The sequence below is a fragment of the Loxodonta africana genome, chromosome 22 (genome assembly GCF_030014295.1).
Source record: "Loxodonta africana isolate mLoxAfr1 chromosome 22, mLoxAfr1.hap2, whole genome shotgun sequence".
In the NCBI taxonomy this organism is placed as follows: domain Eukaryota; kingdom Metazoa; phylum Chordata; class Mammalia; order Proboscidea; family Elephantidae; genus Loxodonta; species Loxodonta africana.
In genome coordinates, this window is record NC_087363.1 from 30,530,916 (window position 1) to 30,546,538 (window position 15,623).

At 49.0% G+C, this 15,623-nt stretch overlaps 1 protein-coding gene across 8 annotated transcripts in view; it reads right to left on the reverse strand.

Moving 5' to 3' along the window:
• Positions 1 to 720: 720 nt before the first annotated feature.
• The window catches only part of TRAK1 (trafficking kinesin protein 1), a 170,123-nt gene continuing 155,220 nt past the window's right edge, over positions 721 to 15,623 (reverse strand). For 2 of the 8 annotated variants that reach the window (XM_064274752.1, XM_064274751.1), the window contains 2 exons: positions 12,318 to 12,420; positions 724 to 9,129 (listed from right to left, as the gene is read on the reverse strand). In XM_064274752.1, the coding sequence (XP_064130822.1) occupies positions 8,331 to 9,129; positions 12,318 to 12,420 (902 nt within the window). In that variant the 3' untranslated portion in view covers positions 724 to 8,330. The other 6 variants (XM_023547837.2, XM_023547838.2, XM_023547836.2 and 3 more) reach the window with 4 other exon arrangements.

Below are 15,623 nucleotides of genomic sequence, written 5' to 3' on the forward strand. Positions count from 1 at the left end.
AAGGAGTTCTTAGGGGTCTTGGGGTCTGGCATTACTCCATTGCCCCAAGACCCTGCAGCCCCTAGAGAACTAACTGAAGCTTTGGAAAGGGCTCTAGTCTACTTCCTGGTCCCAAAGAAAGGGCCTGAAATGTGAGGAGCCAGGCCTTCATCCTGGGTGTTTTCTGGCCTTGCATCCTCCTGCCAGCAATACTTACAGGTTAGGACGTGGAGGCGTATGGGAGGCATAGTGACCTACCCTGAATTGCTTCCCAGGAGAAAGAAAAGCAAGCCCACCTGATCTTACCATGGGATACTCAGGGCAGTTTTCTTCGTCTCCAAGCGCCCTCTAGTGGCCACAGAAAATAAATTTTGTCGAATGCCTGGAAGAAGTGGCCAAGGCTGTATATATGACATGCTGTCAGAAATGTTGCTTATAAAAGAATTGAAAATGACAAACCTGGTAGATAGGATGTGTTTGAGTCATGAGCTCAGGTGTACACAAATTTTATTTTTTTCTAAATCTTATGAGCTCCTAATTAATTCCATTAGTTCAGAATAATTTTCCACTTCCACCAACTTCTCCCAGGTGGTATCTCTGTTCTGAGTGCCTGCACTCATTAGCACTGTGGGGGCGGCACGCGTCCACTTTCTTCCCCCTGTTGCAAGACCGCCTTGGCACCGCACGCCTGCCCTCCTGATCCTCCCAGGCAACGTTTGGAATGAGTCCCCAGGCACTTCCGGGGGAACACTCCGCTGAGCTCCACCCTCACTGCTGGGTGCCCTGGCCCTGTCATGGGAGTGAGGGCTTGGCTGGGCTCTGCCACGACCCACTTCCCCAGGCCACCGTGGGAAGCTAGCTCGTCTGTTCTTGGGTCTCCAGACTCATCCAGGGGACTTCCTGTGACCCTGTGCTTGGGCCATTAGTGGGAAAGGCAGAGGCAGTCCTGTGTCTGATCTCCAACTCCCTCCTTTCCTTCGCCAGCTTGATCTGGCTGGGTCGTGATGTGTATTTGGGGGTGGGAGAAGCAGAGAAGGGTGAGCAGTAAAAAGAGAAACAGTACCTCAGTAGGCTTTTATTCCAAATCCTTTGGTTTTATACCAAAGGTTATACCCGGTTTTTCATTCTCCAAAATTAAAAACGAAGAATTTGACATCTTTGTTTTCTAGCCCCCTGGGCTAACTCTTCGACAACTTCCCTTTAGGCCATGATGTCTTCAGGTTGAGCTCCTGGGGCTGGAGGAAGGACTTGGGATATAGTGAGCACATTCCTAACAGAACGGGAGGAAAAACCAGACCACCTCGAACATGTCTCCTACATCCCAGAAGACAGGAATGCATTTACTTTTATCGTTTATAAGACACATCCTCTATTGTTAGGGTTCATCCCACCTTTTGAGATCAATCCCTGTTATGGATTGAATTGTGTCCTCCCAAAATATGTCAGCTTAACTGGGGCACGAGTCCCAGTATTGTGTGATTGTCCACCACTTTTATGTGATTTTCCTATATGGTGTAAATCCTATCACTATGATGTAATAAGATGGATTAGCGGTAATTATATTGATGAGGCCTACAAGATTAGTAGCGTCTTATGCCAATCTCTTTTGAGATATAAAAGAAAGAAGTGAGCAGAGAGACATGGGGGCCTCATATCACCAAGAAAGCAGAGCTGGGAGCAGAGCATGTTCTTTGGACCTGGGGTTCCTACACTGAGATGCTCCCAGACCAAGGAAGACTGATGACAAGGACCTTCCTCCAGAGCCGACAGAAAGAGGAAGTCTTCCCCTGGAGCTGAAACCCTGAACTTGGACTTCTAGCCTACTCGACTGTGAGAAAATAAATTTCTCTTTGTTAAAGCCATCCACTTGTGCTATTTCTGTTATAGCAACACTAGATGACTAAGACAATCCCGTTTTTCCACATATTCCTTTTAAAACAAATTCTCATTCTTTGCTCTTCCCAGAAACATTTGAAAGTGACTGGCAGACGTTATATCACTTTATCTTAATACTTTCCTGGATATATCAGTTTGAGATGCTGAGAGACATGCAAGATGAGCTCCCAGGTGGGCAACTGTACTTCCAGGACATAAAAGATGTATAGGCTTAGAGCCTGGAGGGTTCTGTGCCCAGCAAAGGACCTAGTGACACTTTCCTTCAGTGGGATGTCTCCGAGGTCCAGAAGTCAAGCAGCAAACATAGTGATGACTACAACTGCAATCATTGGCAAATAACCTCTGCAAAATAAAAGTTGGCTCCATAAAGGTACATTTATTAAAAATTGGGTTCTTAAAAATGAACCACCTCACTTTACACATGGTATCTTAATGTAAGTGTAGGGAAAAGAAACCAGAACTGAAGGACAGGGTTGTTGTTGTTTTTTAATTGCTGGTATGGGTATGAAGGCATGAATGAGAGAATTCATATCATTTCTCTGCTGGCACAAGGACAGTGCCGTCCATGGAGCCCAGGAGCTATAGAAGAAGTGACAGTTAATGTTATGTGTCAACTTGGCTAGGCTATGATCCTCAGTAGTTTGGCAGACACTATGTAATCACTTTCCATTTTGTGATCTGATGTGTGCAGCCAATACGTTGGAAGGGGAGTTTCCTTGGGGGGTGTGGCCTGCATCCAGTATATAAAAGGATGTTCCTGCAAAGATCTCTCTCTCTCTCTCTCCTCTGCAATCTTCTCAGCACCTGATCTCCAGTTCTTAGGATGTAAGCCAGCAAAAGCCTCCAGCCTCTTGCCTGACCTGCAGGTTTTGGGCTCAACAGTGCCTGCAACTGTGTGGTTGTCAGCCTGTCCTCTGACCTACAGATTTGGTCTTGCCAATCCTCACTGTGTGTGAGCCATTTCCCTGAAGTAAATTTCTCTGTATATATATCTATATGCGCTTCATTAGTTTCGCTCTTCTAGAGAACCAAGACTAAGACAGAAGGTGCCCACATGATTCAGAAGTCGCTCCCTATTTCATCCATCAGCACTGGTCAAGAGTGGAGGCCATGACACACTACCGGCAGAATGACCATGTGGTTTTCACTTGCTGGACAGCCCCGGTTTATGACTGTGGTCCCAGCACCCTTTTCATTGTGTCCTAGCATGATGATAAATTATAGATATCCTACTGACAACTGGCCTCTCAGTCACACACATTCTAATGTCCGAAACACATTGTTACTTTTTGTGCTTCCACAGCCAGTAAATCATCTATCCAGTTCTTAGGTCAAAAATCCAGGAATTTCCCATGATTCTCTGTTTTCTCACTGTCCCCCGCTCCCTGCCACCATCCAACCCATCAGCAAGATCTCTTGGCTCCATCTCCAAGACACATCTCAAATCCATCCTCTTCTCTCATTTCCCAAAGACAACAGCTTAATTCAAGCCATTATTGTCTCTTGCTTGGACTTCAGCGTAGCCTCCTAACAGGTTTCCGTGTTCACTCTTACTTTCCTACAACCCATTTTCCACCCAGCCATCAGTGATTTTAAAAATATCAATCAGGTCAGGTTACTCCCTTGTTTAAAGCCCCCACTCAAGTGCTTCCCATTACACTTAGATTTAAAATCTACCGCCATCGAGTCGATTCCGACTCATAGCAACCCTATAGGACAGAGTAGAACTGCCCCACAGGGTTTCTAAGGCTGTAAATCCTTATGGAAACAGACTGCCTCATCTTTCTTCCACAGAGGGGCTGTTGGGTTCAAACTGCCAACCTTTCAGTTAGCGATTGAGCACTTAACCACTATGCCACCAGGGCTTAGAAAGCTCTGATTGGTTCCCCCCCTTTATCTGACTTCTCCTATCTTGTGTTAGTCAGGATAGGTGATGCTATGCTGTGTTAATAAACTACCCCCAAATCTCACTGGTTTAATAAGAACCAGTCTCCTTCAGGTAACATGTCAAACGTGGGTTGGTAGAGAGTTCTGGTCCACACGTTACCCAGAGACCTAGGATAGAGGCTCCACCAACTCGTGACACCACCATTTCCACTGAGGGTTTCAGGGAATTTTTAACACACAGGGTGAAGAGCACAGAGAGTCGTGCATGGATTTGTCTCTGCTCACTGACCACTTGGCCAGAACTAACCATGTGACCTGTCAAATTGCAAAGTGGCTGGGCAACACGAGGATCCATCCAATGGGCCATCTGGTGAGCACCATGGTTTCTCTGCCACAATTGAGCTCTCCTTCTCCCACCGCCACTCACCCACACCAGCCTTCTCTCTGCTCCTCAAACGCACCAAATGCTTCCCCACCTTGGGGCGTTTGCACCAGCTTTTCTCTCTGCCCTAAAGGCTCTTGTGCCGTTTCTCAATTGGTTGACTCAAATCTCACCTCCTCAGAGAGGCCTTCCCTGACTGCCTCTTACAGATCGAATTGTGCCCCCCCAAAATAATGTTGTAAATCTTAATCCCTATACCTGTGGTTATAATCTCATTGGGAATGGGTTTTCTTTGTTAAGAGGCCATATCAGTGTCAGGTGTATGCTAAGCCAATCACCTTTCAGATATAAAAAACAGCAGATCAGGCATTTAGAAGTAAACAGAGATGAGGCAAGACAGGTACCATGCCACATGAAGATCACCAAGGAACCAAGGAACAAGGACGTTCCCCAGAGACAACAGAGAAGGCCTTCTCCTAGAGCCGGTGCCTTGAAATCAGACTTCTAGCCTCCTAAACTGTGAGAAAATAAATTTATTAAAGCCACCCACTTGTGGTTATTTCTGTTACTGCAGCACTGCATAACTAAGACACTGCTCAGTCCAAAGGAGCTACCCACTCCCTCCATAACCCTGTCTTATTATGCTGCCTAACCCTTGTTATGCTGCCATGTTTGGTGTTCTTTCTCCTCTCAGTAGATCATACACTCCATGAGAGTAAGAACTGCTCACCTGTTTATCACCATATTCCCAGGACCTAGCACAATGCTAGGCACAAAGTAGGTGCTCAAAATACATATACTTAACGAATTAACCCTAAAGTGTATTTCTGTTGCCATTTTACAGGTTAAAAAAAAAATGGAGGACTCCAAGAAGTGGCTTGTCCAAGATCATATGACTACCAAATGGTAGCACCTGTTTTAAAATTCATGATGCTACCACCCACTGGAGTGTTTGCTTGCCTGATGTCACTGTTCCCAAATACTGAAGTGGCCGACTAAATTTTATTTGATCCTTTTGTCTGTCTCAGAATCCCCCCTCTGGTGGCCCTCCACTGTCCTGGGCTTTTAAATGTCTCTTGCCATAACTCTAAAAGGTCCCTGGGCAGTGCAGTTTGTGCTCGGCTACTAACTGAGAGGTTGGTGGTTTGAACCCACCCAGCACTGTGGAAGATGTTTGCTGCTGTTCTCATTTTGAGTCGTGCTATATCAGCAAATGAAGGACCCAAAGGCTTGACTCCATCCACATCATTAAGATTGACTCTACTTTGAGGAGGCAGCTCTTCCCCAGTCATATTTTGAGTGCCTTCCAACCTGAGAGGCTCATCTTCCGGCATTATGTCAGACAGTGTTCTGCTGCTATTCATAAGGTTTTCACTGGCCAATTCTCTCAGAAGTAGATGGTCAGGTCCTTTCTCCTAGTCTTAATCTGGAAGCGCCACTGAAACCTGTCCACATGGGTGACCCTGTTGGTATTTGAAATACCAGAGGCATAGCTTCTAGCATCACAGCAACACGAAGGCCACCACAGTACGATGAACTGACGGATGAGTGGTGGACAGTGGAAGAAAGGCCTGGCAAACTGCTTCTATAAATATTACAGCCAAGAAAAGAGTTTAGATCTCAGTTCTACCCTGTAACATATGGAGTTGCCATGAGTCAGAATCAACTTGATGGCATTTTTTTTTTTTTTTTTGGTTTACCATAACCCTATGGAGGACAATTTGGCAATTTCTATCTGGAATTTACCCCACAGATAGACTTACATACGTGGAAAATCACACATATACGAGGATTTTTCATTATGGCACTCTGGTAACACCTAAGTCTTACATAAAGAGATCCTCTCCTTAGTGAAAAAATAAAAATATAAATCAGAATACCAGTGTGGCTCCATCATTTGAATTTATTTTATTGATATCCATTAGCAAATAAAATTTTATTGTTGATTTTTGATGCGTTACAACACACTTTTTTGGTAGTGGTTGTATGATGTTTATCATTTATTTATGTACTAGACTAAATACTGCAACCTCCAAATTGTCGATTTTTATACTGGTACTTCCTTTGTGAGGGAGGGTGGCTCCTCTTTCTGAATACATGAAGTGGTCCACTCAGTCCATGTTTCTTGTATTCCTTTGTTATTCTAACTACGGCTTTAAAATACATTAAAATAAAAACATATAAGTTACTTGCTGTGAGTGCACACGTACAACAGCGAGGAGAGTTGAGAACATAATCAACCAACACTCTCGTGTTCAGGAAGAATAAATAGTCTGAAATCGTGGGACAGAAGCTCGCTCCTGGGGTCCTTCTCAAAAGCATCCTTGGTGGACGTAAGGTTACACTCACTCAGTTTAAGGGTACATACATTTTACTGGGGGAAGGGGAGTGGGTCAAGATGACAATTTCATTTATATGATGTTATCTTTCCATAAACGTCTGGAACAAATGACACAAAACACCATGATGTACAGCGTACTGCATTTTTACACAAATAACATGCACGTTTTACATTTGTTTGCCAACTGGCGCCTCCCCGAGATTCATTTTCCTAAGCACGCTATGCTAATTTCTTTACAGCAAAGTGTAAAAAAAAAAAAAAAAAAAGGCATAGCGGTGCTTATAAAAATACCTCACGGGTGGAGGACTCGGTTGGCAAATGAATATAGAAGGCGCACGCTATTTGCATAAAATATGGTAGTCCTCAGAGTATAATAAATACATGATCTGCTTGGATCGAGATGCCACAGAGACACTGTGACTGGAGCTGGGAAAGGAGAGAGAGTATTTCAAACACAGGCACACACAAATAATAAATAAACGTTCATAACTTGGTCAGTGACAGCAACAGGGCCAGGCTCCCTTGTTCGTGTGTGGTTCTTTTCACCGGCACCTCTATTTTTTCCTAAGGATAAAACATGGCAGGAAGAGAGAAAGGGCTGTGGGGGGAAGCAAACAGCCTTGGTGGGCCATGCCCTGTCCTGAAATAAGGCGGCAAAGCGCATGGGCACCGAATGCCTGTAGCAGGAGACTGGGCAAGCAAAGGCCTGTTTACCGGCCTGGCTTTTCCTGATAAGGACAGGAACCGGCGGAATCCCAGAAGACTTGCCTCTTCCTCCATCCGGTTTATTACTGGTAGTCCTGGTTGTGGTTTTTCCCCTTTGCTTTTACAGCTGACAAGTTTCTTCGACCAACTTTCCCCCACTCCCTTTCCCCTTTCATCTTATTGTTACAGCTGTCTTGGGTCTGGTTCAATCTATCTGGTTGTGACACTGGGCCCAGATACAAGCTGCTATCTCCTTAGCAGCTGGGTGTGTTTGAAATTTACATTTTGGTGCCAGAGGACCACACAGAACAGATGCTGCGACTTCCCAGCCGGTACCATTACTTCCCTGCATATAAAAAAAAGGAAAACTAAAAATGGACCACACGGAACACGGAGGGAGGGCTGCCGGACAGAGCAGCAGGCGTGGAAATACATTCTCTTTCAGGTCAGACGTTTGGCCTGACAGCTGATTACAAAACATAGGACTTCAAGTTGAAGGCAGGAAAGGAAAAAGTCACACCTCGAAAAAGAAACGGCCGTCCACTGAGGCAGAGTGGTGGAGGTCTCTGGAGAAGCTGGGCCACCCGTAAAAGAGAGAAGAGCTCTCCAATCAGGAGCCTATCAGCACCCAGGGCTGCCTGTGGCAGCCTAATGCTCTCATAGGGTGGATGGGGCGTCCTGGGTGACACCCAGGTGGCAGACGCCTTATGATCTGTGCCATGTGATGACAGCTCATGGTCCACACCACAGGCCTCCGCTTTGGCCGGCCAGCCAGGGAACCCACTGGTTTCCTATCCATAGGATAAGAATGCACTTGGTAGCTCCAGTGCTTCTCAGAAGGAAAGAAGAAATAAAGATACCCACCTTTCCCCAGGTGAGCACAGGTGAGGTCCCCAGGAGAGTAAGGAGAGTGCCGAGTGACCCAGAGAGAGCTCAGGGCAGACACCAGGACTCCCGGTCCTATGTACACACTTGACAAGGTGACACTCTTCCCCATTAGGCACAAGGTTGATTTGTCAAGCTCAGGAGGGGGCGAACAGAGAAGGGAAGGGGGGAGAACACACCGCAGGGGGGGAAGAGGGACGAAGGGAACGAGATGGGAGAACGTGGGTCTCTTCTAGGGGAACAGCCCTCCCATCCTCACCGCAAGCTGGTTTGTTTGGGGAGCTTAGCACCCATCAAGATGCCTGAGGTGAGAGTCACGGGGGCTTTCATCTGCATGCTGGACCCCACCATGGTGGGGAAGCTACGGTTCCGTCGGATGCCACTGTTGAGCTGCAGTCCACCGATGGCACTGGTGACGGTCGGGCACCCAAGCGGCAGGCCCTCAGGTACTAGGCTTCCAGGGACCAGGGCCTGTGCTGGCCCTGGGGGCCCGCAGAGCAGAGGCCCCTGGTCCTCAGTCAAGGTGGGGATGTGGGCTCGTCCTGAGTTCACCACTTTGGCCACGCCAAACCTCCTGACCTTGTCCACGAGGTTGAGGTTGGAAACAGACACATCTGTCTGGCTCTCGCTGCTCCGGACGCTCTTCTTTTCCCTCACTTCCCTCAGGATGGAGCTGGCGGGTTTGGAAGCCAGGAAGTTGTCATAGGGCGGGCTTGTGCATTTGAACTCGAAGGAGGGTGGGGAAGACATGGGTGTCTGCATAGGCGAGTTCGGAGGGGTGGAGGGGATCACAGCCATCCTGGGGGTGTACGAGTACAGAAGGGAGCCCCGGCCGGCCCGGTCCCAGCTCTGGGGGTCATACACGGCTGCCGAGATACCCCGTTCCTTCAGCAGCCACACCAGCCCGAGTGATGTGCTCATTGTGGTGGTGGACTCGCGGGTGTTGGTGAAGGACTCAGCCAGACTCAGTCTCCGGGATGTGCACGGCGTGGCCACCGGCGTGGACTTCAAGTGGCTGGCACTGCCACAAGCTGGAGTCGGGGCTGAGTTAAGGCTGGAAGGAAAAGGTGATGGGTCATTCATGAGCAAATGCTCACAAGCACCAGAAAAAGGTTCAGTGGTCAGTCTCCTGCAGGGGGTTCAGGCAGGCTGGGGACACAATAAGCCGACTCCCCCAGTCACGGGCCCCCAGATGCCTCTTCCTATGCCTGCTCCTTCCTCTCACCCACAGAGCACCAACTTGGGTTCCTTTAAACGGGGACATGGCCGAAGTTAACAGGAAGCTGCACATGCTCCCCTTTGCATGACTCTAGTGGGGGGGTATAACTGTTCCCTTTGTAGATGAGGAAACTGAGGCTTGGGGGCTTACTCCACATCACACCCAGCAATCAAGTAGACAACCCTGGATTTGAACCCTAGTCTGAGTGACACCCAAGACTTTCTTTTCGTACCAAATTCACTCAGAGCCTAGTGTTCCTTCCTAATTATCACTTCACTGAGGCAAGGCATTAACCAGGACTATAAGATGTAGGAGTTTACCCTAGGAGCGGCCAAACAGGTGGGACAGCCCAGGTGGAGTGCCCTCAGATGATGGGGGACTGAGACTTTAGGGTGCACAGCAAGTCAGAGGTCTACCCAGCCTCCTGACTCCTAATACAGTGCTCCTTCTCTGCACGCCATGGCAGTAAAATTCATTTCCATGAGCGAAGCTATGGGATCAGATGGGGCCCTGTGTTGTGTTATCAGATCTACATCTACAGAGCTACCTAGAAAAAGGCCCCTGGACGTGCGAACCCTGAGCAACTAGAGGGAAGGAGAGACATCCGTTCGTCCACTGTGTCAAAGTGACTGAGGACACACTATGTTCCAGAAGCTGGGCTGTAGCAGTGAAGGGAGAAAAGTATAACAGAGGTGGCAGCAAGGGAAAAGGCACTGTTGTCTGCTGCAAACACAGGGAAGGCTCTCTTCTACACAGCTGCTGCAGGGCTGGGTGAGGCCAGACAGGCCAGAACCCTGCGCTGCTTCTGGATGGTAACCAAGGGATAACGAGGCACAGACCTTAACAGCCTCACCGAACCAGCCCTGGTGCCTGCTTAAGAATTCAGCCAGGGCTGCAGGTGCCCCAGGGAGCAGGTCAGCTGAGTGGTCCTGGGAGCCCAGGGAGGCAGACCTCTGTCCCCCTAGCCTGGCAAGAGGAGGGCCAGATACCTTAGACAAAGCATTAACTTGGGGGAGAGGGAAGGAATAGGACCCACCCTGGAGGGCACCAGGAGCAGGTCCCTGGGATGACCTCCAGAGCAGAGGACAAGCTGGATATGCCATTTGGCTCCATACTCCGGGGACCTCACTGCTAATGGCCGGCACAGGGTGGGGCCCACACAACAGGCCCGTGTTACACAAGCTCAGGATGGGCATGCTGTGGGGCAGGAACGCTCAGAGAAACATGGGTTCAGCAACCACAGCAGATCCCCAAGTTTAAAATGTGGATTTTCAAAAGGCGTGGGGGAATCCTACAAATATGGACGTATAAGCAATCGAGGACAAGAAAGTTCTGGACTTCAAACTAAAAATTTGTTAAAATGGCCATTGCTAGGGAGATTTTCGGTTTTGTTTCAGATTGCCTTTCTTTCTAACTCAGGCAAAGCGGCTTTCTCTTGCTACTGACTTCCAAGGCTTTCTTGGTCCCTGACACACCTGGGTGGGCTCAGAGATGAAGACGTGCCAGTGCGATCTGGAGGGTGTGGCTTGAGTGGGGGAGCACACCTGGGCACCAAAGGCACCAGCCTCCCACAGGGGAAGATTTCTCTCCATGTTTATAAAAACGACCTCTTCCAAATGTAAAGCCACAGGATGGGGAAGCCAGGTTCTCAAGAGGCGGGAATGGAGGCAGAGACGACAAGGCTAAAACTCAGAGACCCCGTCCAGTGAGAACTGGGGTTAGGCCTGGATTAGTGCTGACACTCTCTTGCCTGGGCATTAGAAGGGTTAGGTGGCCACGTTAGCCAGACACAACCACAGGGACACATCCATGCCCAATTCTCAGGTTAGTGGCCACACGTGCACACACAGCATCTTCCAGGGGACCCTGCCAGGGCAGCCCTGCCGGCCGTGTGCTCACCCCCTGCCCCGCCTGGGGGCTCAGACTCTCTGCCCTACATCTCCTTTCAGCACAACGGGGCATATGGCTGCTTCGTCGTCCTCCTCACATGACCTGCGGAGAATCATTCATAGTTTAAGGTGCTCCTCGGGGAGGCTGCTACCTGCAAGCTGGCCTTTCTCGCCTCCCTCCCTTTGGTTCCCCTTCCATCCACACCAGCGTCTCGCTTGACTTCACCATAGAGAAAACAGTGGAGTGGGTCACTCCAGCATGATGGGGAGACCATTTTCCCTTTTGCTCGAAGCTGTACCGGTACCAGTTGCCATGGAGTCGAGTCCGACTCCTGGTGACCCCATGTGTGTCAGAGTAGAACTGTGCTCCATAGGGTTTTCAATGGCTCATTTTTTGGAAGTAGATCACCATGCTTTCTTCCGAGACACCTCTGGATAGACTCCAACCACCAACTTTTTGGTTGACAGCCAAGTGTATTACGCGTTTGCACTATCCAGGGACTCCCGCTGAAAGCTGTGGAAACCCTAAAATCAAGCCAGGAAGACCACTCCCTGCCACCAAGTTCTCTCACCAGACGGTGCCAACTTCTACTGCTTTTTGGACGTACCAGGAACAGGCCATGCTGGGTGCATGGCACAGTCTTGGTGCTTTACCATTTTGGTCACTATCATCTGGCTGTGGTACAGGGTTCCTGGAGTCTATTCTAGAATCATAAGGGCTTGCACAGGACTCAGTAACTCCACCCCATGAAAGAATTCCATGCTTTATTGGCAAATGGGGCAAAAACCCAACAGCTTTGCCCTTAGGGCCTGTGTCAGGGTTAGCTTCAGTTTGTTGATGGGCCTAAGAATCGATTCCATGGCCAACTAAAACGGGAACTCGAGAGGCCCGGGTCTATCCGAGCTAGATCTGAATCAATAGGGGCTTCCTTTCAAAAGGAAATGGGACCCAGAATAGCTGACTACAAAAGCTTACGAGATGCTTAAGCTAGCTCGAGGAATTGCTCTACTTCAGCTTTCCTCAACAGCTAGCTCGAGGAATCGCTCTACTTCAGCTTTCCTCGACAGTCAGCCTTGCACAGAGTGCCCCGACCTCACCCTACCCCTGCCCACCCGGGGGCCCAGGGTCCTTACCTTGGTGTGACCCGCGTGAGCTCATCTGAAGGATGCAGGATGCGGCAGGTGGTGAAGGTGAAGGTGGAGTTGGTCTGTGACATGCACTTCCCAGGGTGGTGTGCTACATTGGGGGGAACAAAACACATTCCTCGCATCCAAGTTAACCCACGAGGAAGGGAAGGATCCAGCACAGCCCTCGACAGATGCAAGAAGCGAGGAGCTACCTTGTTGACTGGATCTGGGCGAGGAAGGTGAAACGCAAATGTTCTGGACAGAAGGTGGTCCCTCAAAAATAACCACACTTCTGAGCGCTGGACTGCAGAGCAGCGAATTCCAGCTTCCGTCCCAATCCAGACAGGGCCCCCATCAGCATTCTTGGGCCAGTAGTGGATCCAGCTTGGGGGGCTAATGGGCTCTTGTGGGTAAATTTGGTTTCCCTCCTCAGAGGTCAGGATCTGCTTTCTTCTTTTGTTGCTTTACATTTCTGGTCATTAGCAAGCTCTGCCTGGGGGACAGGAAGAGGGACAAGGCGGGGAGGGCACCCTCGACACAGGGCAAGGTCACGCGGCTCCCTTTTCTGCTTATATAAAAAAAGGGGCTTGGGGAAGCTGGTTCCACTACTGCCTATCTGCGGTCATCACGGTGAGAGATGGGAAACTCAGCTGGCCCAACAACAACATGATAGCAGCGCCGGAGTTAAGGGCGCTCAGGGACACTAAGGCGCCAAGATCGAGTCTGGTCTGAAACAGGGTGTCACACGGTCCCCCGTGCTGTTCTCTTGCCATGTCTAGGATGCCTGATTTCTAATGAAAACGAGATGGCAACACATCGTCCCCAATTTACTTCCTTTTAAAGCTTTAAGGCGTTGTTGTTGAGGCCGCTGAAGATGACGGTCTGGAGATAAGTCAATCACAAAAGTGTAAGCAGCATGCATCAGAACGCTGGCGAGGGGACAGTGATAGAGCCACGGGAGACATCATGATTGCAGAGGTCCTCCTCGTTCATAACTCGAGCATAAAAAAAAATTTAAAAAGACACTTCTCCCAATAGCATGCACAATGAAGCACTTGGGTAATCTCCCTCCCCACCCACCCAGCCCCCTGGCCCTGCTGCAGCTCAGCCCCCAGAGACCTCCTGGGAGAAAATGGATTCGGCTATCAGAGGCTGTGAGCGCTCTGAAGATTCAAAAGGCTTCTGAGCTAGAATCTTCTAGCTCTTTATGGCAAGTTTTCTCTTGGATTTGAGAAAAATGAAAACAAACAGAATGGATTGGTGCTCCAAACCTACAGATCCACGCACACTTGACTGTGTCTTAAAAGAAAACCAGGAACCAAATGGAACAAAAAATGTTCAAGACACACAAATTAAAGGCAGGCAGGACGAGCCAGTGCACAAAAATGGTGATGGTGGCGAGAGGAGCAACGTGAGATGGGTCTGCCCCAGGTATGATGGGATGACACATCCCTGGGTATCAGGAGGCTCCCACGGCACCTGGCATATCAGCCAGCACCACTGCCACAAGAGCACACTCTGAACCACAGGGAGCTTTAGGCTAAGCAGGAGGGGAAAAAATGAAACACAAAAATTAGCCTTTATGAATCTTTGTTTCTCAACCAATAAATGCGATGGTTTAGGAACTCAGACAACTGAGAAATAGCTGCAAGCAAAACAAAAATGGACTAAGCTATGAAGAGAAGGCAACCAAACAATCACGATTCTCTCACTACAATAAGGTCTAGAAACAAAAGCAACAAAATGTCTGACAGAAGCATCCCAAATAACAGGCATGAGGGGTTATTTGGGAGGGAGAGGGGAAAAAGACAGTCAATAGAAACAAGACAAAACAGGTGAAAGAGAGAAAACATTAAAAGTCAAACAAAGCAAAGCTGGCTTTGAAATTAGATGCGTACCCCCATTTCAACACATGGTCAAAACAGCAAATCACCCCAAATAGTCACAAACGTTAATAACGTCCTCCTCCACCCCATTCCACATTATGGCCTTCAATCGCAACAGACAGTATTAAGATGGATGTTTTAAAGATGGAACTGTATTAGCAGAAACAAAACCCATCTTAAACAAATGGGTTTGGGGATAGGAAAGGCTGCTAAAAATTCAGAAGTCATCATTCCCCAGAAGCACTGGATCACTTCAGAAGGTCAAGATAGATAAACAAGGGTCAAAGCCAGAGATTGGGTCCTTCCAAAATACCATGGGGACGCCTGGGCCTCGAGCTCTCCGCGCGTCAACACTGACTTCCGGGCCGCTGCAGGGCCTCCCTTCCTTGAGACACAACATAGAGACAGTGAGTGTGCCCCAGGCCGGGTTCGGCACGGGCTCCTTGCGCTTGTTAGAGCAGCGACAGGTCGCTCTACAGCCCTGGGGGCAGTAAGGGAGCAATTTCTACAAAAAAGAGGCACATAAAACATTTTCTGTGGCAGGGAGTCGGAGGCTAGGGGTGAGGAGAGGAAAGGAATGATGTTCTCCAGAGCATACCACACACCTGGGCCTTGCCTGACCTGAAGCACACCTTCTTTGCAGATGACGTGTGGTGGGTTCATCCTGTGCAGCTCACTTTGGGGGCTCAAAGGACAGGGTTTCTGGGACCTCATGCTCCAACTTACTACTGAAATTCTTTTTTTTTTTTTCTCAACCTGACTGCAGGGCTTCAGGGCATTGTGAGGAAACAGGCAGGTCTTAAACAGGCCAGAGCACCGGCAGTGACAAGTGCAATCATCAAGCATTTTATTGACGGATGAATTTGCATTTTAAGAGGACAACTGACTCTAGATTATTTTTAGCTCTTCTTCCTCCCCCAGGTTCTGACACCGGTACAAAGTCCTAATCCGTCAAAGATAATCTTTAAACTTGATTAATGCTTGACTGGTCAAGATCACCTACGTTGGTGAACCACAGGTGGTCAGGGTGCCGACTTTTGGTCCTGAGAATACACACACCCTTCAGGTAGCTGCATGAAGGTGTGCCAAAGCATGAAAGTAGTCCTGCTCATCTGCTCTCTGAACAGACCTCAGTGTGCTTTCTGCCTGGAGGAGGTGCCCTTGGTAAATGGTGCTGGCTGTGCTCCTCTGGGGACTTGGGGTGGTCCCAAGCACAGTTGGGGCTTCCTCCCTGGGTGCCCCTGCAGGCTGCACTGGGGATTATCTGCAAAGGTGCTATAGGCTGCGATGGTTGCTGCTCTGCAGAACGCTCAGGCCAGCTGGGGCAGGAAAGCCCAGTGCTTCCCCAAGGCCCAATGTTCCAAGCCAGAGAAGAAGAAAGGCACACGGATAAAGGTGTGGCATGCGGGTGGGCCCCAGAGGCTCC